We start from the raw sequence: 25205 nt of genomic DNA, 5'->3' as shown, positions 1-25205 counted from the left end.
GGCTCCGATCGGGGTGTGGTGGCAGAAAGTGCAGGGGTGGCCCCCTTTCAAATGGTCCACTCAGGCCATTCCTGCCCCCCAGGGGAGGTAGCGCTGGGTGGATCGGTCCTTTAACCCCTCTCCTCTCCCCACTCTCTTTTTCCTCACTGTACAATTTCCACCCTCTCTCTGTCTCTTTTTTTTTAATCAATCAGTGGTATTTATCTCAATCAGTCAGTGGTATTTATCCAGCTCTTACTGGGTCCAGAGAGCTATACTAAGCACTTGGGAGAGCACAATACAACAGAGTCGGTAATATACTTCTTCTACCCACTAGACCTCTCCCCCTTGCTTTTCTTGTGCCCTTTCCCCTTCTCCCACGCCTCCTCTGGCTCAGTTCTCTCTGTCCTCTCTTCTGGCCCCACCCCCCGGAGATCTCTTTCACCTTGAGATAGGTGGGACCTGTGACTTTATTCCAGAAGCTCAGCAGAGCCCATTTCTTCCCAGGAGGGTACAAATCGAGAGACCGGAACAGCAGCCTCCCCTAAAGTGACCGAGCCCCCAGCTCGACCTGGCTTCCAGAGACCGTCTCGGTGACCGGACCGTCAATCCGGTGCTTTGGTCACCCTGAGTGGCCGGCGATAGGAAGGTCCGTCGTCGGAGCGTCCCTCAGTGAAGGCGGCCAGGGGTATAGGTGTGGACATTCATTCATTCAGTTGCATTTATTGAGTGCTTACTGGGTGCAGAGCACTGTACTAAGCACTTGGGAGAGTAGAATAGAACAATAAACAGACACAGTGCCTGCCCACAATGAGCTTGCAGACTAGAGGGCATTGAAAAGGACACACTCCACCCCTCCAGGTGCCCCACGTTCCACCCTTCTCTGTGGTGTAGGGACTTGTCAGCATGCAGGAGCCCACCCCGGGCGGCCTGCGGGTGGAAAGATAGAGGGAAGAATCAGGCTGGGAAAGCAGTGGGCCAGATGAATTAAAAGAATTTCCTTTAGCCCCATCCTCCCTTCTTCCAGGGATCCTTGAGTCTGCTGGCTGCTTCTGTTGGTTCCTCGCTTCCTGACATAGACTCTGAAAGCAAAACCTCTTCTCTCTTCTCACAGGTGAGGTGCCGTCCTGGCTGTGTGGGACTCTACTTCGGAATGGCCCGGGTATGCACACAATTGGGGAAACCAGTTACAACCACTGGTTCGACGGTTTGGCTTTACTACACAGCTTTACGATTAAAAATGGTAAGCTGGCTCACTTTGTCCCAAATCACCGATTCCCGGCTCCGCCACTCGCCTGTCGTGTGACCACGGGCAGGTTCACTGATCCTTTCTTGGCCTCAGTTTCCTCATCTATAAATACCTGTTCTCCCTACCCCTTAACTCTGAACTCCAGGTGGTACGGGGACTGTGTTTGATCCGATTGTAAAGTATCTGCCCCAACACTTGGCACATGGGAAAGTCACTTGACTTCTCTGTGCCTCAGTTACCTCATCTGTAAAATGGGGATTAAGACTGTGAGTCCCATGTGGGTTCTGGACTGTGTCCAACCTGATTAATTTGTAATAATAATAATAACTGTATTTGTTAAGGGCTTACTATGTGCCATGCACTGTACTAAGCACTGGGGTGGATACAAGCAAATTAGGTTGGACACAGTCCCTGTCCCACGAGGGGCTCACAGTCTCAATCCGCATTTTACAGAAGAGGGAACAGAGGCAAAGAGAAGTGAAGTGATTTGCCCAAGGTCAGCGGAGCCGGGATTAGAAGACATGACTTTCTGATTCCCAGGCCTGTGCTCTAGCCACTACCCCACACTGCTTCCCTTTGTATTTACCCCACTGCTTAGTACAGTGCCTGGCACATAGTAAGCCCTTAACAAATACCATTAAAAAGCAGTAAGCGCTGAGCAAATATCACAATTATTAATACTATCTTGCTTTTTTGTGTAGATGATCAATAGAGGCCTTTTTACTAATGAAAAATCTGTCCAGAGAGTGAGAATATGAATATGATCCCCTTCATTTTTATGGTATGAGGTTCTGGTTTGGGGATTTAGCACCCGGTGTCACTTAGGAGAGCTGGGATTTTTGATAGCAACCACTACGTCCCGAAGCCCTCTCGTGACATTCCGGGGACTCTCAGCCCTAAATCCTGGCCGAAATAGCCTCTGGTGTCACTTGGAAGAGCTGATCCTGAAAACACAAGACTGAAAAGGACTTCCAACCTTCTCTTTAATCTCATTTGCCCCTTTTTTTAAAAAATTGTATTTGTTAAGCACTTACTACTTGCCAGGCAGTGCCTAAACGCTGAGGTAGATATCAGGTAATCAGGTTGGACACAGTCCATGTCCCACATGGGGTTCACAGTCTTAATCCCTATTTTACAGATGAGGTAACTGAGGCCTAGTGAAATGAAGTGACTTGCCTACGGTCACGCAGCAGACAAGTGGCGGAGCTGGGATTAGAACACAGGTCTTTCTGACTCTCAGGCCTGTGCTCTATCCATTCGGCCACGCTGCCTCTCTGCCTCATCAGGGTGAGCTGCTTTCCGCTGTGAGAATTGCCACCGGCATATTCCACCTGAGCCTGGGGAATTCCGTGCTCTGAGCTGGGATGTCATTTATAGGAAGCGGCCTGGGCGATCAGATGGGGTGTTCACATAGTAAAACAAACCAAACTCAGCTCTTTGGGACAGATTATGTCAGGGGCCAGGGCGTCCGGCTAATCGGGGTGTGCTTGGTGACATCATTTAGAAAACACCTGGACTACTTCTTCCCTGGGTGTGGAAGGGGGTCGGGCAACCTGAAGGGCCCAGAAAGCTCCTTCTGCATTCTCCGACCAATCCCCGGCACCTCCAGCACCCCAATTTTGGGTGCGTTTTTTTTTACCCTTCCCACTGCCCAGGTGGGAGGGGATGGCACCCCAAAGGGTGGTGGTTTGGTGGGCGAATGATGGCAGCAGAACCCTGCCCTTTGCTGCCCTAGGTACATCCCTTCCTTTAGAGGTGCGCATCAGCTGACATAAGAGTGACCTATCTCTGCTTCCAGGAGGTTGGTGAGTTTGGGTTGGTGAGTTTGGGGAGGGCCCCCCGTTACCCCGGCCTCAGCACAGTTGATGGTGGTGTTCCTCCCCACCCCAGTGTAATAAAATGGGGAGGATTATTCTCTGGACTGTAAGCTTCTTGAGGACAGCAAATCTGTCTACCAATTCTGTTATATTGTACTCTCCCAGTCACTTAGTGTTCTGCACAGTGTAAGCACTCAGTGAATTTGATTGCTCACTCTGCTCCTCTGCATGGCCCAGAATTGCCAGGGCTTGTTTTTTTCTTCTTGCTTTCTTTCTATTATGGTATTTGTTAAACGTTCAGTATGTGCCAGGCACTGTTCTAAGATCCAAAGTAATCAGGTTGGATACAGTCTAGGTCCCACATGAGGCTCAAAGTCTTAATCCCCATTTTACAGGTGAGGTAACTGAGGCACAGAGAAGCAAAGTGACTTGCCTGAGGTCACCCAGCAGACAAGGGTCAGGGCCAGAATTAGAACCCAAGTCCTCTGACTTCCAGGGCTGTGCTATATCCACTAGGCCACACTGTTTCCTTTTCTGCTAAGAGTCTTTAGGACTGGAATTTTGGTATCTGGTTCCGTTAAGGGGAACAGTGTGACCTGTGGAAAGAGCTCGGATCTGGGAGCTGGAGGACCTCGGCTCCATTTCCGGCTCTGCCACGTACTTGCTTTGTGACCTTGGGCAAGAAACTTCACTTATTCATGTTCTTTCTTATCTCTCTTTAATTTTTATGATATTTGTTAAGAACCTACTATGTGCCAGATACTGTACTAAATGCTGGGGTAGATACATGCTAAACAGGTTGGACACAGTCCCTGTCCCACATAGGGCTCACAGTGTCAATTCCCATTTTACAGATGAGGTAACTGAGGCACAGAGTAGCTAAGTGACTTGCCCAAGGTAACACTGCAGGTACGTGGAAGCTCCGGGACTAGAACCCAGATTCTTCTGCTTCCCAGGCTTGTGCTCTATCCATTAGGCCACATCGCTTCTCTGTCTCCCCCCTTTGAGATTGAGAGCCCCTTATAGGCTAGCCAGAGGCTGTATCTTCATCACCTATCATTGATTTTCCCCAGTTTTTAGTTAATAATAGTAATTCGATGATGGTATTTGTGAAGCACTTACTGTAGATCAAACACTGTGCTGGGGTAGATACAAGCTAATCAGATTGGACACAGTCTCTGTCCCATATGGGGCTCAAAGTCTTAATCCCTATTTCACAGATGAGGTAACTGAGGCACAGAGGAAGTGAAATGACTCATCCAAGGTCACACAGCAGACAAGTGGCAGAGCTGGGATTAGAATCGAGGTCCTCCTGAATACTAAATCCGTGCTGTATTCATTCATTCATTCATTCATTCAATAGTATTTATTGAGCGCTTACTATGTGCAGAGCACTGTACTAAGCGCTTGGGATGAACAAGTCGGCAACAGATAGAGACAGTCCCTGCCGTTTGACGGGCTTACAGTCTAATCGGGGGAGACGGACAGACAAGAACAATGGCAATAAACAGAGTTAGGCCATGCTGCAAATGTATGTAAATGCTCATTCAGTGGTTGGACGGCTGTTGCCCCTTGCTCCTCTTCAGCATCATGTGATACTAATTGATGAGTTGTGAGGGGAAGGCCTTCAATAAGCCCAACCCATAGCTCTCTTAAGAGAACCAGCATAGCTGAGTGGACAAAGCATAGGTTTGGCAGTCAGAAGGACTTGGGTTCTAATCCTAGTTCTGCCACTTGTGTGCTCTTGGGCTGAGGATGAGATGAATATCAAGAGTTTAAGGGGTGCAGATCCAAGGTGTTGGAGAAGGGAGGGCAAATAGGGAAATGAGGGCATAGTCACGGAAAGCGTCTTGGAGAGGATGTGATTTTAGTAGGGAGGTGAAGAAGGGGAGAATGGTGGTCTGGATGTGAAGGGGGAGGGAGTTCTGAGATCGAGGAATAGAATTATGGCTGGAGAATGCAGCTCTTTTAATTAACTCCCCCTCCTTGATTGGACCATGAAACACTGGCTCATCCAGGGCCAGTTGACTTCTGTGCGTCTCAGGTACCTCATCTGTAAAATGGGGATTAAGACTGTGAGACTCCATTTGGGACAGGGACTGTTTCTAACTTGATTACCTTATGTCTACCCTAATATTTAAAACAGTGCTTGGTACATGGTAAGTATTTAACAAATACCATAGGGGGAAAAAAGGGCCATTTTAATCTGAAATACAGTGGAGCCCAAGATAAAGGGGACTTGTTCTTCATTTTTGGGGAAAAAGAAAGTTCTTGAAGGCCCTGAAGGACTAAGCCTGAGTTGAATAGGTTTGAACAAATCTGTAATGATTGGGTTTTAACATTCTCTGGGTTGATCTAAAACCCTCTAGATCTTTGCGGAGGTTCTAGCATACATTTGGGTTGGGAGAATGCACTATTCTATTATGTAACTGACAGGTGAGCAATGCAAAATCAAATGAGGTGTCTTTAGCTTGGGTCATCTGCTTCAATTATTCAAATGCACACACATAACTATATTTTCTCAAGGTAGAATAACATGGTAAAGTGAGCTAAAACACAATGGAAAGCAGTTGACAAAAATGTAACGTTAACAGCACCTAGCGAATTTTAATCTGACCAGATTCGGGTGGTTCTTTTCTAAGGTGAAGTGCACTATCGAAGTAAATACCTCAGAAGCGACACCTACAATTCCAACATTGAAGCAAACAGGATCGTGGTTTCTGAGTTTGGAACCATGGCTTATCCAGATCCCTGCAAAAATATATTTGCCAAGTAAGTCCTGGTTTCAAATCTGGTTTTGCTTTCAGTTGTTTTCTTGCTTAGACTAAGCAGGTCGTGCTTTGAATAGTCACTCGGAAGTCTGGACCTCTCCCTCTGCCTTTCCCTCACCTCCCCTTCCAGTCTCATTTTCAGCACTTCCCCCTGCCTCCCAACCATTGTATTAAGCTCTCTGGAGAGCTTTTGTATCTACAAGAGTTCCTAGACATTCCCTGCCCATAAGGAGTTTAGGGTCTAGCGGGGGAGACAGGCGATAAAATACATTAATACTAATATTGGTATTTAAGTGCTTACTATATGCCAAGCACGGTTCTAAGTGTTGGGGTAATAATAGCAATAATGTTGGTATTTATTCAGTGCTTACTATGTGCCGAGCACTGTTCTACATGCTGGGGCAGAGACAGAGTAATCAGGTTGTCCCACGTGAGGCTCACAGTCTTAATCCCCATTTTACAGATGAGGTCAATGAGGCCCAGAGAAGTGAAGTGACCTGCCCACAGTCACCCAGCTGACAAGTGATTACAGATAGGGGAAATGGAAGAGTATGGGGATACACACATGTGCTGTAGGGCTGAAGGTGGGGTGAATGCTTAAGGGGTACAGATCCAAGTGCCTAGATGATGCAGAAAGGAGGGCAAATAGGGAAAATGAGGGATTAGTCACCAGTTTATAGAATGGAATTATTGCTAAAGGATGCGTCCCTCTCTTTCCCTCTCCCTCTCCTTCTCCTTTTCCCTTCCCTGACAGGACCCATGCAACACTGGCTCGTCCAGAGCCACCCATTTTTCACTAGGTGGGCAGCTGCCCCCCACTCCCCCACAACTTACCTCTGTGGGCAGCTGCCCCCTTCCCCCCTTTTCCTCTGCTCCTCCTCCCCTCCCCATTCCCCCTCCCCCTGCCCTCTGCTCTTCCCCTCCCCTCAGCACTGTGCATATTTGTATATATTACTTATTACCCTATTTCTTTTGTTAATGGTGTACATCTCCATGATTCTATTCATCTTGATGATATTGTCTTGTTTAATTTTGTTCTTTTTTGCTTTGCTGTCTGCCTCCCCCGTTTAGACTGTGAGCCCGTCATGGGGCAGGGATGGTCTCCATCTGTTGCCGAATTGTCCGCTCCAAGCGCCTAGTAGAGTGCTCTGCACATAGTAAGCGCTCAATAAGTGAGAAGCAGCGTGGCTCAGTGGAAAGAGCCCGGGCTTGGGAGTCAGAGGTTATGGGTTCGAATCCCGGCTCTGCCACTCGTCAGCTGTGTGACTGTGGGCAAGTCACTTCACTTCTCTGTGCCTCAGTTACCTCATCTGTGAAATGGGGATGAAGACTGTGAGCCTCTCGTGGGGCAATCTGATTACCCTGTATCTACCCCAGCGTTTAGAACAGTGCTCTGGACATAGTAAGCGCTTAACAAATAACATTATTATTATTAATAAATACTATTGAATGGTTACGTTATCAACCCGGGAATTTTATGAACTGAAGTTCCAAAAACCAACAGTAGAGGGAGTGCAAGTTAACAGGTTCCCACCCACTTTTCCTATTTTAAGGTGACTTGATTTCTCTCCAATACATGAAGATCATTTCGTTTGAGTTGGTTCTCCACCCCTCCTTTCTCTTCCATTTTTGATTGGGTACAGCGTCTTTAACCTTCTGGCTTAGAAGGGCATGGTTTTTCTTTCTTTTTTTTTTCTTCTGTTGAATGCACATTACTAACTGGTAGGAAGGATGTCCAAGGAAATTCTAACCGTCGGGATGTGAGAGTAAAAGAGCTAAGAAATAACCACCTTGAGCCAACTATGAGATACAGCGTGGCCCAAGTGGAAAGGGCATGGGCAAGACTGAGGATCAGGAAACCCAGTGCCTAGTGCTGGCTCTGCTACTTGCCCGCTGGTGTGACCTTGGGAAAGTCACTTAACTTCTCTTTGCCTCATTTTCCTCAGCTGTAAAATGGGGATAAAAGGCCCATTTTTCCTTCCTCTTAGATTGTGAGCCTTGGGTGTATTAGATTTTATTATCTTGTATCTTCTCCAGCACTGAGCCCAATGCTTGACCTATAGTGAGCACTTCATAAGTACCAGTGCTATTATTAGCACTAATAATAATAATAATAATAACAGTGAGTAATACCATACCGATCATTGTTTTTTCAAGAGCCTTCTCCTACCTGTCGCATACCATCCCAGAGTTCACAGACAACTGCATGATCAACATCATGAAATGCGGGGAGGATTTCTACGCTACGACGGAGACCAACTTCATTAGGAAAATCGACCCTCAAACGCTAGAAACACTGGAGAAGGTACTGTGGAATAGGTAGCCAGTAGTGACCGTTGACCTTTTGTCGCTATTTCCTGACCCATGCAGCTAAGAAGTAAAAGTTCCTAGCTGAGTGTCCTTGGGCAGTATGGGGGTAGGGGGTGTATAACAGGAGCACAGACCCACACTGCCAATCATATTTATTGAATGCTTACTGTGTGCAGAGCTCTGTACTGAGCACCTGGGAGAGTACAATATAACAGAGTCGATAGACACATTCCCTGTCCACAAGAAGCTTACAGACTAGAGGGAGAGAGTGACATTAAAATACATTATAGGTATGGCAGAAGTCCTGAGGGGTCACAATCACAGATCCGTCTTGTTTTAGCCCAAAGAGCGGGAGAGAGTGGGCTCGTGTAGAGATCAAAGGAATCACTGTGGCTTAATGAATAGAGCTGGGGAGTCGGAAGGACCTGAGTTCTAATCCTGATTCACTAACTTGTCTGCTGAGTGACCTTGGGCAAGTCACCTGGACAAATCACTTCACTTCTCTGTGTCTCATCTTATCTATACAATGAGTTTTAAGACTCGGGGCCCCATGTGGGACAGGGACTGTGTGCAAAATAATTATTTGTATCTACCCCAGCTCTTAGCTCAGTGCCTGGCACATAGTAAGTGCTTAACAAATACCATTAAAAAAAATCCAGTCAAACCGCTGATGTCAGATAAGAAGGGTTGCAGGGATGTTGGATGTTGCATCTCAGAGAATTTCAAGACCTCTGCTTGCTCAGTCATGACTTTAGCCGACCCTACCCAACTAATCAGAGGGTCCTGATGACTCCATTTTAAAAATAAATCAATCTCCGATGGCCCACCGAAAAAGTGCTTTTATTTTAAGATGTCTTAAGAATTTTTGTTCATCTCATTTTCAACTGGTACATTCATTCAATCATATTAAGCGCTTACTGTGGGCAGAGCGCTCTACTAAGCATTTGGGAAAATACAGTTCAACAGTAATGACAATCCCTGCTTGCAATGAGCTCACAGTCTAGAGGGGGAGGGAGACAGACACCAATACAAATAGACAATACAAATAAATAAAATACAGATTTTTCTGTCCGTGAAGGTCAGAGATATACCTGGTCTAGACATCCTATAATAGTGGGGATTGTTACAGCTGTCAGGTGAGCAGAGGGGAATATTATCTTTGACTGGGCTATGAGAACATTCCAGGGAAAGAAAACAGGCAGTTCAGTCTCTGCTTCTCCTCGCTCAGTCTTTTTGTCCTTCTTATTAAGGCCGTAGGTGCTTATTATTTTGCAATGAACTGATGTTTTCACTTGTGTGAGGGTGTTTGATATCTTGTTCCCTTCCTCATAACCCTACAAAATAGGCGTGGATGTTTATGGTCAAAGACACCACCCAGAGAGAGGCATAGCTGGAATCAGAACTCAAAACCCTCAACTCCCCCGGGCCATTGCTTAACCCAAGGGTTGTACTGCTTCATTTATTTTAAAGAGCACAGTGAGCTTCTCAGCTGGAGGGTCGGTAGTAATGTGACAGGAAGTTAATGGAGATTACTAAGCTCTCAGTCAATCAATCAATGTAATTATTGAGCACTTGTTACGTGCAGAGCAAAATAAATAAATAAATGTTGGTATTGGTTAAGTGCTTACTATGTGCCGAGCACTGTTCTAAGCCGCTGGGTAGACATAGAGGAATCAGGTTGTCCCACGTGGGGCTCACAGTCTTAATCCCCATTTTTACAGATGAGGGAACTGAGGCACAGAGAAGTTAAGTGACTGCCCACAGTCACACAGCCAACAAGTGGCAGAGCTGGGATTCGAACTCATGAGCCCTGACTCCAAAGCCCGTGCTCTTTCCACTGAGCCACGCTGCTTCTCTAAGCAGTGTACTAAGAGTTTGGGAGACTACAATACAGGCATATTTCTTGCCCACGTTGAGAAGCAAGCTTAGCTTGGGAGTCAGAAGGACCGTGGTTCTCGTTCTGGCTAAGCGGCCGTAACTTAGTGGAAAGAACGGGCTTGGAAGTCAGAAGTCGAGGGTTCTAATCCCGGCTCCGTCGCTTGTCTGCTGTGTGACTTTGGGCAAGTCACTTGACTTCTCTGTGCCTCAGTGACCTCATCTGTAAAATGAGGTTTAAGACCACAAGCCCCATGTGGCAACCTGATTACCTTGTATCTATCCCAGAGCTTAGCACAATCCTTGGCATGTTAAGCATTTAATAAATACCATTATTATTATTATGTGATGTTGGGCAAGGCACTTAACTTCTCGTGCCTCACTTACCTCATCTGTAAAATGAGATTAAGACTCTGAGCCCCACGTGGGCAGGGACTGTCCAGCCCAATTTGCTTGTATCTACCCCAGAACCTAGTACATTACCTGGCACCTAGTAAGTGCTTGACCCATTACAATTTAAAAAAACAACAACATAAATGAGCTCACAGTCTAGAGGGAGAGAACTCTCCTCGACAATGTCAGGCTAATAAATTGGCTGCTCTCTCTTGTAGGTTGATTACAGTAAATATGTAGCAATCAACCTGGCAACTTCTCATCCCCATTATGACGTCAGCGGAAACGTTCTCAACATGGGCACATCTATAGTCGACAAGGGGAAGACCAAATATGTGGTCTTTAAGATCCCTTCCGACGTCCCAGGTAGGAGGTGGCTCACATCGGGCTGATTTTTGCGAGCTGTTTGGGGTCGAATAGAGGAATCAGCTTTGTTTCAGGGTTTTTCGACCCTGATTGGAACCAATCCCATTTGACATTCCAGGGCTAAGATAGAAAAAGAGTCTCCAGACTCTCCCCTGAGGGACTGGGGAGGTACTGGCTGTGCATGTCAAATCAATCAGCGGTATTTATTGAACACTTACAGAGCACGGTACTAGGTACTTGGGAGAGTACAATGTAACAGAATCGGTAGGCACTTTCCCTGCCCGCAACAAGTTTCCAGTCTAGAAGGGGGATACAGACGTTAATGCGGATACATAAATTATGGATTTTTACATAACTCCTGTGGGTTGAGGAAGGGGTGTAGAAAAGGTACAAATCCAAGTGCCAGAGAGACCCAGAAGGGAGTGGGAGAAGTGAAAATTAGGGTTTCATTAGGAAAGACTTATTGGAGGAGAAGTGCTTCTCATAAGACTTGGAAAGTGGGGAGAGTTATCCAACTTCTTTTGGATATAAAAGGGGAGAGAGTTCCAGGCCTGGGAAGAACCACCCTTAGCCCTATCCCTCAAACTGTTTTCTCTAGTGCAGCTTGCCTCATCTTCGACCTCAATCAGTTGTATTTGAGTGATTACTGTATGCATGCCATTGTACTAAGCTCTTGAAAATCCATTCCTAATCATCAACATCATTATCATCTCTAGGCTGTAACTTCATTGTGGGCAGAGAACATGTCTACCGACCCTGTTGTATTCTCCCAAGCACGTAGTACAGGTCTCTGTACAAAGTAAGCGCTCATGAAATTAAACTCCAAGTAATAAGACTTATTCAGGCTTATTATGTGCTGGGGTAGATACACCATAATCTGATGGGACCAACCTCTAACTCTGTACATCCTGAGGTCACCTTAGCATTCAAGAGGGATGGGACTGGGGTTTGTCAGCCAGGAGTCCCTTGGGTCATGCTGGAAGCCGAATGAAGTCACCCTTACAAGCGTCACGCATCAGCATCCCTGCTTAGGTTTTGCATTTGCAACCTAAGTGCTTGCTCTGATGCTCTGATGATGGGTCTAAGTACGGACTTAATGCTTCTGCAGATATCTCATTTGGGAGTTGGGTGGGGCTTAGAACAGCGATAAGCCCGTGCCGGTCATGCCGATTGCCTGGAAGCCAAATTAAACAAGTCAAATGTCATTTCTCCCGAACCCCTGGTCTCCCTCCCCTCCCCACAGCATTGAGTTTAAAGTCTGGTTAGCTGGAGCCCTTTCCCAGCTGCAGGGCACCTGTTTGCCATAGCTGGGTCATTGCCTGGTCTGCTAGACTGTCAGATCCTTGAGGGCAGGGATCCTGTCTACTAACTCTATTTGTATTGTTCTCTCCCAAGGGCTAAGCACTTACTATGTGCCAGGCATTGTATTAAGAGCAGGGGTAGATACAAGTTTATCACGGTGGACATAGTCCCTATCCCACATGGAGCTCACAAATCCCCACTTTACAGATTGAGGTAACTGAGGTCCAGAGAAATGAAGTGACTTGCCCAAGGTCACCCAGCAGATGAGTGGCAGAGCCAGGAGTAGAACCCATGATCTTCTGATCCCTAGGCCCAGGCTCTGTCCACTAGGTCCCTCTGTTTCTCCCTTGTGGATTGGGATCATGTCTACCAACTCTATTGTACTTTCCCAAGAATTTAGTACAGTTTGCTGCACAGAGTACTCAATAAATAGTCACATTTTTTGAACGCTTACTGGGTGCAGAGTGCTGTACTAAGTTCTTGGTACTGTATTAAGTGTTTTATTGATTGGTGCCAACTTTTGGCACACAAGCTGGGGGCTGCTAATTCTAGTTTTGGGTGATCCAGCTGACTTCGTTATAAGATTGCCTTCCCCTTCTTCATGGCTGGAAAGGACAGAGCTTCAGGTAGTCACCGTGGGAGTGACCCCCTGTCTTGTGTGTAGATCCTCAGCCAGAGGATGTACCCTCTGGTATGTAGGGTTCCTAGCAAATGAACGTTAGGTGAGAGGATGAGCTGTAGCAAGCACTCCATTTTTTGAGCAGCGAAACAGTGGATGGAGCAACAGCCTGGGAGTCATAAGGACCTGGGTTCTAATCCCAGCTATGTGACCTTGGGCAAGTTACTTAACTTCTCTGGGCCTTAGTTACCTCATCTGTAAAATGGGGATGAAGACTGTGAGCCCCATGTGGGATATGAGTTGTGTCAAATCTGATTAGCTTGTATCTACTCCTGTGTCTGGCACTTAGTAAAACCTTAACAAATACTGTAAAAAAAAAAAAGTGAGCCCTTACTTTTCAGATAGGTTATCACTCCAATAATAATGTCCCCCTAATAATAATGGTAACTGGTAAGCACTTCCCACGTGCCAATCACTGCTTTAAATGCTGGGGTAGATACAAGTTCATCAAGTTGGACAGAGTCCCTGTCGCACTTGGGGCTCACACTCTTAATCCCCATTTTCCAGATGAGGTAACTGAGGCCCAGAGAAGTGAAGTGACTTGCCCAAAGTCACAGCAGGCATGTGGCAGAGTCAGGATTAGAACCCAGATCCTTCTGACTCTGGGCACATGCTCCACCCACTCCTCCAAGCTGCCTCTCAACCCTTCTGGAGTCGATGCCCTTGGCAAGCCTCTTTCTGGGTTGAAACAATGTAATTGATTCTGCCTGGGTTCTAGTGGTGCTAATGGATGAGACCATTTTCAAGTAGAGCTTGTGGCGATCATTTAGCGAGGAAGGGGCTGAAACCTGCTAGACCGTGGCCATTCAGGCAGGGTAGTTTTGGTGGAGTTGAACCCCGGTCAAGACTCATGATTGGCTCCAGGGTTTGACAGGTTCAACCTAGGGTTTCTGGAGGCTTCGCGCTCCCCTCAACACCCCCAACCTCCAACTGCTCAGACCCTGGGGATCCTCCGAAATGGACGGTGGGAAGAGGGAAGCCTAAACGCTGTCTGTCAATTGGGCCAATCGTTGCAAGGGTTCCCTGGGTGAGGTTGGAGATAGAATTAAGTTGGGTGAGGTGTTAGAACTATTACATTGGCATCACACCATTCATTCATTCATTCAATAGTATTTATTGAGCACTTACCATGTGCAGAGCACTGTACTAAGCGCTTGGAATGTACAAATCGGCAACAGATAGAGACAGTCCCTGCCCACTGACGGGCTTACAGTCTAATCGGGGGAGAGAGACAGACCAAAACAATAGCAATAAATAGAATCAAGGGGTTCGTTATAGGAAGACACCTGATGCGAGGCCTGCCCAGGGCAGCTTCAGACCCAAATAGGTGATTCTCTTCCCAATTATCTTCAAATGACAGGATTTTCCAGGCCAGCCTGGACCTGACAGCCACTACCTTGAAGGTGGGCCATCAGTCAAACAGTCAATAGTATTTAATGACCACTTGCTGTGTGCACAGCGCTTGGGAGAGTACAATATAACAGTGTGACAGACACATTCCTTACCCACAGCGAGCCGTTTCCGGGTCGGACCAGTGGTCTGTCCTAACCCAAATTCTGTCTCTGACAGTGGCAACAGGATGCTTGTAGGAACCTCATCTTGGTTGTCCTCCCCGATATCCACCCTAATATTTAAGGAGTACCATCAACCAATCAGTGGTATTTACTGAGTGCCTATCATATGCAGAGCCCCATACCGATCCCTTGGGAGAGTGCAATACACAGAGTTGTGTCATAAAACATCCCTAATTTTTTCTTCTACAACTTATTCTCCACGTCACCTATTATGGACCTCTTGCCCGTGAATCTGTCTCCACCCTCTTCGATCTGCCCATATTTTCAGCCTGCATGGCTCTGGCCCGGACTGATGTTCTGCAGTTTTCTTTAGATAAAGAGAAGAAGGAAAATCACTTGAAGCATATAGAAGTGCTCTGCTCCATTCCATCTCGCTCACTCCTCAACCCAAGCTACTACCATAGTTTTGGAGTCACGGAAAACTACATCATTTTTCTTGAGCAACCATTCAAACTGGATATTCTTAAGATGGCAACGGCTTACATCAGAGGGGTCAGCTGGGCTTCCTGCATTAGCTTCCATGAAGATGAGAAGGTAGGTCACCACATGGGAGCTACTGTGTCTACTGAAACAGTAATAATAATTGTAATATTAATAATAATGGTTTTTGTCAAGTGCTTGCTCTGTGCTTTAGCTGAGGTAGATACAAGATGATCAGGTTCCACATGGGGCTCACACCCTAAGAGAGAGGGAGAAAAAGTATTGGATCCCAATTTTGCAAATGAGGGAAATGAGGCACAGAGAAATGAAGTAATTGCCCAAGGTCACACAGCGGACATGTGGCAGACTGAGATTAGAACCCGGGTCCTCTGTCTCCCAGGCCTGTTCTCCTTCCACCAGGCCACACTGCTTCTAGTCAACTAGAGCCTTCTGAAGGAGTCTAGTTGAGGGATTGGAAACTCCACTCAGAGATGCAGAAAAGAGGCACCCTTCCCCCCCACCCCCCAGCAGCAATCCTGGCTCCCACATTACTATTGTAGGACCCCACAATGTTCCCCCCCATGTACACTACTGCTGCCATGGGCTTGATGGGAACTCTCACTTCTTAATCGCTGTCTCCAAGGATCCAGCAGGGGTTCACCATGGAGCTGATCTTCTAAGCACCTATTCCTGCGCCACTATTTTTATCGTTCAATCAGGTTGTTTCTAGATATTGTCGCCATTAAATTTCTAATGGTTTCAAGGAAAAGCACTTATACCTCAGAAACTATCCTTAGGAGATACACAGATATACGAAATTTATTGGTGTTCCGTAGGCAAAATTTTCATGACCCCAGAAAATTATTCCTCCAATTGTTTATGGCTGATTTTATGTTGAAAGCTTTTGGTTTAAGCACAGTTGAATAGGAAAATAGGAGAAATGTGATTGGGTGAGACAGGACTATGTCCAGATTTTTTTTAATGGCATTTAAGTGCTTACTATGTGTCAAGCACTTTTCTAAACCTGGGGTAGATATAAAATTAATCAGATTAGACACAATCCCTGTCCCACATGGGCTCACAGTCTTAATCTCCATTTTGCAGAGGAGGTAAGTGAGGTACAGAGAAATGAAGTGATAGTGAAGGAAGTGGGCAGAACCCGATTAGAATCAGGCCCTCTGATATCCAGGCTTGTGCTCTATCTACTAGACCACACTGCTTCTTTTGGGTGATGGCTTTGGAAAGTCTAGGAACTGTGATAACAAGTGTCTCTGCCCACTTTTCAGACTTACATTCACATCATAGATCGAAGGACTAAGGAAATCGCTGTCGACCAAGTCTCTATACTTGATGCTGTTGTCGTCTTCCACCACGTCAATGCCTTCGAAGAAGAGGGCCACGTTGTGTTTGATGTCATTTCCTACAAGGACAACAGCCTTTACAACATGTTCTACTTAGCAAACTTGAATCAGAACTTTGAAGAAAACTCCAAACTTACTTCTACCCCGACCCTCATCCGATTTGCTGTTCCTCTGAGATTTGACAAGGTAATATGATCCATTTTTTTAAGTGAACCCCAAAAACCTTCGTTTCTAATTAGACTGAAAGAACTGTATCTTTAGGCTTGGGGCACCATGTAAATGTTATGGTGAATACTCATTAGTATATTGAAACAGCCGATTATCTGAGCAGTCTTTTTGAACAAATATTGTAGAATCTCTTTTACTGGCGATCTTAAAGGATGCCTTTTTTAAATGGTATTTAAGTGCTTACTAAATGCCAGGCACTGTACTAAGTGCTGGAGCAGATATAAGATAATCAGGCTGTTATACAGTCTGTGTCCCCACATGGGCTCACCCTCTTACTCTCCAGTTTACAGATGAGGTAACTGAGGGGTCCAGAGAAGTTGGAGGAACTTGCCCAAGGTCACCGGCAGACAAGTGGCGGAGCTTAGGATTAGGACCTTAAGACCCAGGTCTCCGACTCTCACTCCCTGCCCTTTCCACTAGGCCATCCAGCTTCCCTGTCAAAAGTGGTTTAGCGGTGTGAACTACGATACCCTCGTAGTAGGGTATAGATGATTCCTGATCTTTCAACTCAATAATATAACCTTTTTTAGTAGTAATAATATTTAATAAGTTCTCACTAATGGCAGAACACCCTATTAAATGCTGGTGGGAATTAGGATACCTCCCCCTGGCTGGCAAGGGGCCCAGCATTCTCAGGTTTTATGATTCCTTTTTACTTTAAAATATATATATAAACAACACCTGACCCATCTCAGAACACTCTCAGAATTGACACTGAGTAGAACATTTATCAAGTGCTCCCTTGGAAGAATGCATTGTACTAGGGAGGGATTTGAATGTGGCCCATCTGATTGAGAGAGGGAGGCAGCTTTAAGCCCTGAGGAACAGTGTGAGCCCAGAGAGGAGGGAGGACAGTTTGAAAGTCAGGTGCAGGTAGTTTGGCGAGGGGGGGAAGACAGCGAAGGGTGGGGAATAGTGGGTCAAGAGAGCAGATAGGCAGGGCAAGGGCAGGGGGTGGAAAGCCTGGAAGCTGTTTCTGAGGAGTTTTATTTGATGGGCAGAACCATAGGAAGTCTATATTAAGACCTAAGCTTGTCGTGGGCCAGCGGAACCGTGTCTACCAACTCTGTTGAGCTGTATTCTCCCAACGCCTGGCATAGTGTTCAGCACATAGTGAAGCACTTGATAATACGATGATTGATTGACTGCAGCCCCTGGGAGGGTTTGTGGAGAGGAGAGATTTAGGCGAGCGAGGCTTCAGGGAGAAGAGTCATGCAGCCGTCTCCTGAATAGGACTGTCAGCTCCCTCTAGACTGGAAACTCATGTGGGCGGGGAACATTGTCTGACAGCTCTGTTATATAGCTACTCCTCTCAAGCACTGTAGTACAGTGCTCTGCACACATGTAAGCGCTCGATGAATATTACCGATTCATAGCTTGGAGAGAGAGCCTTGGAAATCCGGAAGACAGAGAGGAAGGTCAGTGTAATAATCTTATGACAAAATAAGATCTCATACGGATGGTAGTTTGGTGGGTGAGGAAGGGAAGGATGCAGGAGATTGTAAGGAAGATCCTTGAGGGAGGGGATCATGTCAGCCAACTCAGATTGTATTTAGTTCTAGTGGTGTTTAAGTGCTTACTGTGTGTCAAGCACTGTTCTAAGTGCTGGGGTAGGTACAAGTTTATTGCCATTGTATTTATTGCCATTGTTCTTGTCTGTCCGTCTCCCCCGATTAGACTGTAAGCCCGTCAAACGGCAGGGACTGTCTCTATCTGTTGCCGACTTGCCAAGCGCTTAGTACAGTGCTCTGCACATAGTAAGCGCTCAATAAATACTATTGAATGAATGAATGAAAGGTTGGACAAAGTCCCTGTCCCAAATGGGGCCCACACTTTCAGTAGGAGAAAGAACAGGGATTGAATCCCCATTTTAGAGTCGAGGTAACTGAGGCACAGAGAAGTTAACTGGCTTGTCCAAGGCCATAGAGCAGACAACTAGCAGAGTTGGGTTTAAAACCTAGGCCCTCTGACTCTCAGGCCCGCCCTCTTTCCACTAGACCATGTTGCGTATACTCTCCCAAGCACTTAATACAATATGCTCAACAAATATGACGGATCGACTGATTGATGCACAGGAAAAGCTGGTAGGATATGGCAGTAGGCTGAATGTGAGAGTTGAAAGAGAATGAAGAGTAGGGGGTTAATTAACGGGTTTAACTAACACCGACACTGTGGGTTCCTGGGACAGAGAAGATGGGCTGTTGTCAAGTGAGGTGAGGAGGGGATCTGAACCTTGAAGCAGCTGTTAATGAGACTGACTCTCGGGCTAATCAGAACACACACACACACTCTGTCTCTCTCTTCAGGATAATACCCTGTCTGCACAATCTCAACTTTAATGCCTATCACCCCTTCCCTACCATCTTGAATATTCCTTCAGATTCGCAAATCTGAACTAATCAGCAAGTCCGCTTTTGTCAGCAACTCCCAAATGCTGAACAATTTTGCCAAATGGGGTTCGGCGTGCCCCGGGAAGACTCGGCCAGTGGAAGGAAAAATAACAGGATGGAAGGAGGTTAGGGCCGAGGCCACGCTAAAGTAAAAATCACTGGGAGTGTTGGAACCATTAAAATGCCACTGCAACAGCACTTTTTCTCCCCTGTAAATATTCAGTTCAGGCCCTGCCTGATATAATCAGAGCCTGCCATTCCCCTCAGGTCTCTCTCCAGAAATTGGGGAGCCTACAGAGGTGCATTAGAGCCCTCCAGACCCCCGGGGACCACTTTTGGAGGCTTTGGCATGCTGGGTTCTTCTTGTGTCCTGCAATGTGTGTGAGCACCTCCCGAATCACTCAGTTACTATCAGGAGATGTAAATCCCAAATGTAAAATTCTAAAAGAGAATTAGAGCACATTTGTACGATGTCTTCTACCAGGCTGGGGAACGTTTTGCCCTCTTTGGAGCCATCCTGGGAAACTTGTGTAACTAAGACATAAAAAAGCATTTTGGAAGCCTGCAGGCTGACAAGGGTCTAGAAAATTGAGAAGCAGTGTGGCTCAGTGGAAAGAGCACTGGTTTGGGAGTCAGAGGTCATGGGTTTGAATCCCAGCTCTGCCACTTGTCAGCTTTGTGCCTTTGGGCAAGTCATTTCACTCTCTATGCCTCAGTTATCTCATCTGTAAAATGGGGACTAAGACTGTGAGCCCATATGGAACAACCTGGTATCTACCCCAACACTTAGAACAGTGCTTGGCACATAGTAAGCACTTAACAAATACCATCATCATTATTATTGGATAAGCTGTGTCTTACCATAAATTAATTCATTCAGTAGTACTTATTGAGCACTTACTATGGGCAGAGCACTGTACTAAACACGTGGAATATTCAGTTCAGCAATAGATAGAGACAATCCCTGCCCAGTGACGGGCTTACAGTCTAACTGGGGGAGACAGATGGACAAAAACAAGACAATAAAATCACGATAAATAGAATCAAGGGGGTGTACACCTCATAAACAAAATAAATAGGGTAATAAAAATATATACAAATAAACACAGGGCTGAGAGGAGGGGAAGGGAAAGGGGGAGGAGCAGAGGGAAAGGGGGGAAAGGGGGCTCGGCTGAGGGGAAGTGAAGGGGGAAGCGGGGAGGGAGCAGACGGGGAGCAGAGAGGGAGCAGAGGGAAAAGGGGAAGCTCAGTCTGGGAAGTTCTCTTGGAGGAGTTGAGCTCTATCAATCAGTCAGTGGTATTTATTGAGTGCAGCAACTGGCACATAGTAAGTGCTCAACAAATACCATAATAATAATAAGATTGAGTGCTTACTGAGTACAGAGAACTGTACTAAGACCTTGGGAGAATTGGAACGCACAATCCCTGCCCACAAGGAGCTTACAGTCTAGAGGGGGAAAAGCTGACTAATGAATTAGGTTTGTACGTTTAGATGAAGTACTTGCAAACTTAAATCTTCCATTACTTGACTGACTAAGCTCTTGCCTTCAAGCTACGAAAAGACTTCCGATTTAACGACCGCTGGGACGAGTTGCATTCTCTGGTACCCTCCTCTCCAAAATGTTGTGAGGCCCACTTGGAAAATGATGATATGTTACGCTTTCGCCGATGGACTCCTTACTCAGTAAAAAAATACTTCTCAGGAAGACTTTGAGGAGGAGGAGAAGGAGGAGAAGTAATACTGTTTATTGAGAGCTTAACATGCTGAAACACCCATACTCAGGCTGGGAGGGAATACACGGGTGGGTATTATACAAGATCTCTGTTCCTCCTCAAGGGGCTCACCGTCTAGGAGAGTAGGAAACGGCCCATGAAACCCCTGTAGATCCTCCCCTTTCACATCCAGCACCCTCCGTTCCTCCTAAAGGCCTCACTCTCATCTCCGTGAAGTGGGTTTTACCAACCCCAAATGGGACAGGAGCCATACCCCATCTGGTTATCTTGGATCTACCCCAGTGCTTAGTACAGTGCTTGACCCATAGCACTAAACATTATTGTCCTCTCCGAGCCGCTTGGGACAGTGCTCTGCACCCAGTCAGCGCTCAGTAAATACTCTCGATTCCTCCTTCCCCCTCCTGGCCACACCTCGAAGAAAGGGAAGGGCAGAGGGGTTGGGGAGAAATGAACCCCCCCCACCCCATCCCAGGGGATAGTCCGCCGGAGTATGACGGAACTGGGGCCAAGACAAGGGAAGCAGCGTGGCTCAGTGGAAAGAGCCTGGGCTTCGGAGTCAGAGGTCATGGGTTTGACTCCCGGCTCTGCCACTTGTCAGCTGTGTGACTGTGGGCAAGTCACTTCACTTCTCTGTGCCTCAGTTACCTCATCTGTAAAATGGGGGTTAACTGTGAGCCTCACGTGGGACAACCTGATTACCCTGTGTCTACCCCAGCGCTTAGAACAGTGCTCTGCACATAGTAAGCGCTTAACAAATACTAACGTTATTATCATGATTATAGTGCCACGTTATTACTACAGTGCTAGGAGTTTATTACAGTGCTGTTTCACTTAATACAGTTCTCGGCACATAGTAAGCATCAGAGAAGCAGCGTGGCTTGGTGGATAGAGCACAGGCCTGGGAGTCAGAAGGACCTGGATTCTATCCTGAGTTCTGCCACATGTCTGCTGTGTGACCTTGGGCAAGTCACTTAATTTCTCTGTGCCTCAGTTACCCTCATTTGTAAAATGGTTTTTAAGTCTGTGAGTTCCATGTGGGACAGGGACTGTGTCCAACCTCATAAGCTTCTATCTGCCCCAGTGCTTAGTAGAGTGCCTGTCACATAGTAAGCGCTTAACAGATAGTATTTAAAAAAAGTAAGAGCTCAACCAATACCGTTGATTTATTATTTCTCCTGTCAGCAGAGGCTATTTCTTCTCCATCCGTGGTGTTGTTATTGTCTTATGCTGTCGAGTTGTGTCCAACCAATAGCAACAGCATAGACCAAGCAGCGTGGCTCAGTGGAAAGAGCACGGGCTTGGGCATCAGAGGTCATGAGTTCGAATCCCCGACTCTGCCACTTGTCAGCTGTGTGACTGTGGGCAAGTCACTTAACTTCTCTGGGCCTCAGTTACCTTCATCTGTTAAATGGGATGAAATGTGAGCCTCAGGTGGGACAACCTGATACCCTGTATCTTCCCCAGCACTTAGAACAGTGCTCGGCACATAGTAAGCGCTTAACAAATACCAACATTATTAACATTATTATTACCCTGTAGACCCTTTCAAACTATTGGGAACAAAAAAGCTCATTGGGTTCAAGAACCAGGATCCTCCAAGAGGGATGTTTGACCTCAGTGTGACCGATATTTGGAGTCTGGTTCTGACCCTGTGAAGTCCCGAAGATCGCCTAACTCAGGTTAGATTAGATCTTGACGAGAACTTGATGGATGTTCCCCAAATCTCCAAACTTGTCTTTATTACTGCTCCGCAAGGAGACGTCACACTAGGCTGCCTATCCGGTCTGACCGGCTTTCTCGCTGTGGCTCAACAACCGGTGTACAGGCCCACACCCTGAAAATTGAGTTTGGTAAATGCATTGAGCACCCTGTTGCAGGAAGGGAGGGAGCAAAGGGGTGACACCCAACTTTGACACTGATTCATCTCCTCTTCCCTCCTCTTAGTGCGCTAAAACTAGGGGCCTGTGAAGTATAGCATTAAGGTTTTTCCTGAAATTTTTTCAGGAGAAGATAGATCTTTCCAAAGCTGCAGCAGCCGTGGGGTACCGTGGCCCAGTGGAAAGTGCATCAGTCTAGGAGTCAGAAGACCTGAGTTCTTATCCTGGTTCTACCAACTGTTTTTTATGGAACTGGCAGAGCCGGCATTAAAATCCAGGTCCCCTGACTCCTAGGCCCGTGCTCTTTCCAATAGGCCATGCTGGTTCTCCACTTGCCTGTTGGCACTTGCCTCTTGCTTGCTGTGTGGCCTTGGGTGAGTCACTTAACTGCGCTGTGCCTCAGTTTCCTTAATTGTAAAATGGACAGGAAAATTCCTCTTCTCTCTTCTACTTAGACCGTGAGCCCCATGTGGGACAGGGATTGGGTCTGACCTGATTGCATCTACCCCAGTGCTTAGAACAGTGCTTGACAAGCCATAGTAAATGTTTAATAAATACCATAATTATTATTTAGAAATACTGTTGGACAAGGTCCTAGTTAAGGACAAAAGGGCTTTCGGGTCATCAGGTTGACAGTGGTGTACTGCAACAGCAGTGGGAAGAAAATAATCCAATCTTCTACTTAAAAAATTAGGAGGGTCCACTTCCAGAAACACTGGGAGGAGGGATCGTCACTGGGATCCTAGGGTGTAGAAAATAAAGCCTGACTTGTATTATTGTCAATTTTCATCCAGAGGAAGCATTCTTTAAGAGACAATGGCTCTTGAAATGTTTGACTTTCAGGATGCAGAAGTGGGCTGTGACTTAGTCCGGCTTGCATCGACGACGGCGACAGCTTTAAAAGAAAAAGATGATCTTGTCTACTGTCACCCCGAAGAACTACACCAAGGTAAGATGCAGTCGGTGCGAACCGAAGCAGACGGTAACCATAGCTACAGGAACCACTGGAAATGTCTCACATGACACAGTCAGTTGTCACTGGGAGGGGGCAAGAGGCAGGAGGAGGAATGGCTCATCTCCCTGCGGAGCACATGAGAACTTATAAGGCAGAGGAGGGAGGGGAGGAGAAGAATCACACTCTCCCTTCACTTGCCCAAATGTTACTGCAGTGAAATCTGGATATTTCCAGGTGATACAGAACCAAAAGGGAATAGGACAAAAGCAGGAAGACCATCCGCCTCCACATTGAGAAGTGCCCCCCAGCACTTACGTACATAGCTGTAATCTATTTATATTAATGTTTGTCTCCCTCTCTGGGCTGTAAGCTCATTGTGGGCAGGGAATGTGTCTGTTATAGTCTTCTATTGTACGCTCCCGAGCGCTTAGTGCAGTGCTCAGCGCACAGTAAGCGCTCAGTAAACACGATTGACTGACTGGCTGACTCCGCTGGGTTTCCACTTGCCATTTCTGCAGCCTAGCCAGTGCCACTGGCAGCTTAGTCTCTGCCTGGCACGTAACCTGCCAGCCCTCCCCAGAAGGAAGACTGAAACTCGTGATGTTGGCTGCTGCCTTGGCAATCCATTAGCAGTCAAAAGTCTAGATCTTCTCATAATAACGTGGTATTCGTCAGGTGCTCACTGTGTGTCAAGCACTAGGGGTAGAGATACGAGATAATGAGGTCGGACGCGGTCCCCGTCCAAGTGGGGTTCACAGTGTAAGGAGAGAGAACGAGGATTGAATGTCCATTTAACAGCGGAGGAAACTGAGGCACGGTGTCCAGGGTCACAAAGTAAGTAAGTGGCAGAGTTCTGTGAGTCCCGATCCCGTGCTTTTTCCACTAGGCACGGTGTCTACTGTCTTGTGAGACAAGTTAGGGCTTCAGAGGGCTCCATCATGGTGGGCCCCATGTAGCTGGATTCTACGGAGTCCAACACTCATACAAAGGAGAGGAAGAGAACAACAATAATGATAATGGTTGAGGGCTTACTGCACTAAGCAATGGGGTCGTTACAATACAATAAATGTAAAACGGAAAGAATTCAACCCCTCGTCTTTAGAGGTGAGAGGGCCTAATCCTGGCACCTCTGTGTTCTCTGTGTAATGATCCTTTCCCCGTAATTTGCCGCCTTCTGTGCCTGCTTCAGCCGTTCTTTTGCGTGCCTGCTCGATGGTGCTTTTGGCATGGTCTGTGAGATGAGGGCCCGAATGCCACAGAAGGATGAAGGTTCCCTGTCAAGCACACCCCAACATTTAAACAGCACCCGTTTTTCTGACTTCATCAGATGTGCCATTTCTCTTGCAGGAATAGAGTTACCGCATGTCAATCTTGATTACGATGGCAAACGTTACAGATACATTTTTGCAGCGGAAGTTCGGTGGAGTCCAGTCCCAACTAAGGTACGACAGTGCTCCGTGCTCCGCCCCGCTGCGAGTTAACCTCCTCAATGCCTCTCACACTTGACTCTCTCAACCCTTTCTCATTGTTCTCACCATTCGTGCCTGGATTGATCTCGCCCCTCAACCTCCTCTTGCATAGAGCTTTTCCTTCTTTGGGGAGCTGCCCGACCGTCTACATCGGACTGTGCTTTCCGCAAAATAAGAGCTCGGTGCATTTCTTGACAGTCATGGTGGTGAGAGAGCCTGTGCCTAACGACCGTTTCTAGCCCTCTTTCCATGTGAGGGAGGGGTGTCAGTGATCTTAACCTTGTTGAGCTTATTGCTCCATAATGCCAGGAAAAAAACAATCTTATCAGTGACATCATACATCCAGCTGGCACTGGCCATACATTACCTATGTGTAAAAACAACAGAATGAACAGCTGATTAATTGAAGGAACTTCTGTTCCAGAGGACCAGCCTCCATATTTCCTACAGGCGCAA

The 25205-nt window shown here is 46.7% G+C and overlaps 1 protein-coding gene across 1 annotated transcript in view; it reads left to right on the top strand.

Annotated features, from left to right (window-relative positions):
• Positions 1-25205, top strand: part of BCO1 (beta-carotene oxygenase 1) — a 42764-nt gene that overhangs the window by 5834 nt on the left and 11725 nt on the right. The window contains exons 2-9 of the mRNA XM_029075628.2: positions 1094-1222; positions 5688-5817; positions 7974-8121; positions 10613-10760; positions 14629-14849; positions 16022-16282; positions 23169-23274; positions 24628-24722. Coding sequence (XP_028931461.1) covers positions 1094-1222; positions 5688-5817; positions 7974-8121; positions 10613-10760; positions 14629-14849; positions 16022-16282; positions 23169-23274; positions 24628-24722 — 1238 coding nt within the window. The remainder of the gene's footprint in view (positions 1-1093; positions 1223-5687; positions 5818-7973; positions 8122-10612; positions 10761-14628; positions 14850-16021; positions 16283-23168; positions 23275-24627; positions 24723-25205) is intronic.

Source organism: Ornithorhynchus anatinus, chromosome 11, assembly GCF_004115215.2.
Source record: "Ornithorhynchus anatinus isolate Pmale09 chromosome 11, mOrnAna1.pri.v4, whole genome shotgun sequence".
Classification (NCBI taxonomy): Eukaryota; Metazoa; Chordata; class Mammalia; order Monotremata; family Ornithorhynchidae; genus Ornithorhynchus; species Ornithorhynchus anatinus.
The sequence above is the reverse complement of the archived record's forward strand: the minus strand, read 5'-3'. Positions and strand labels throughout refer to the sequence as shown.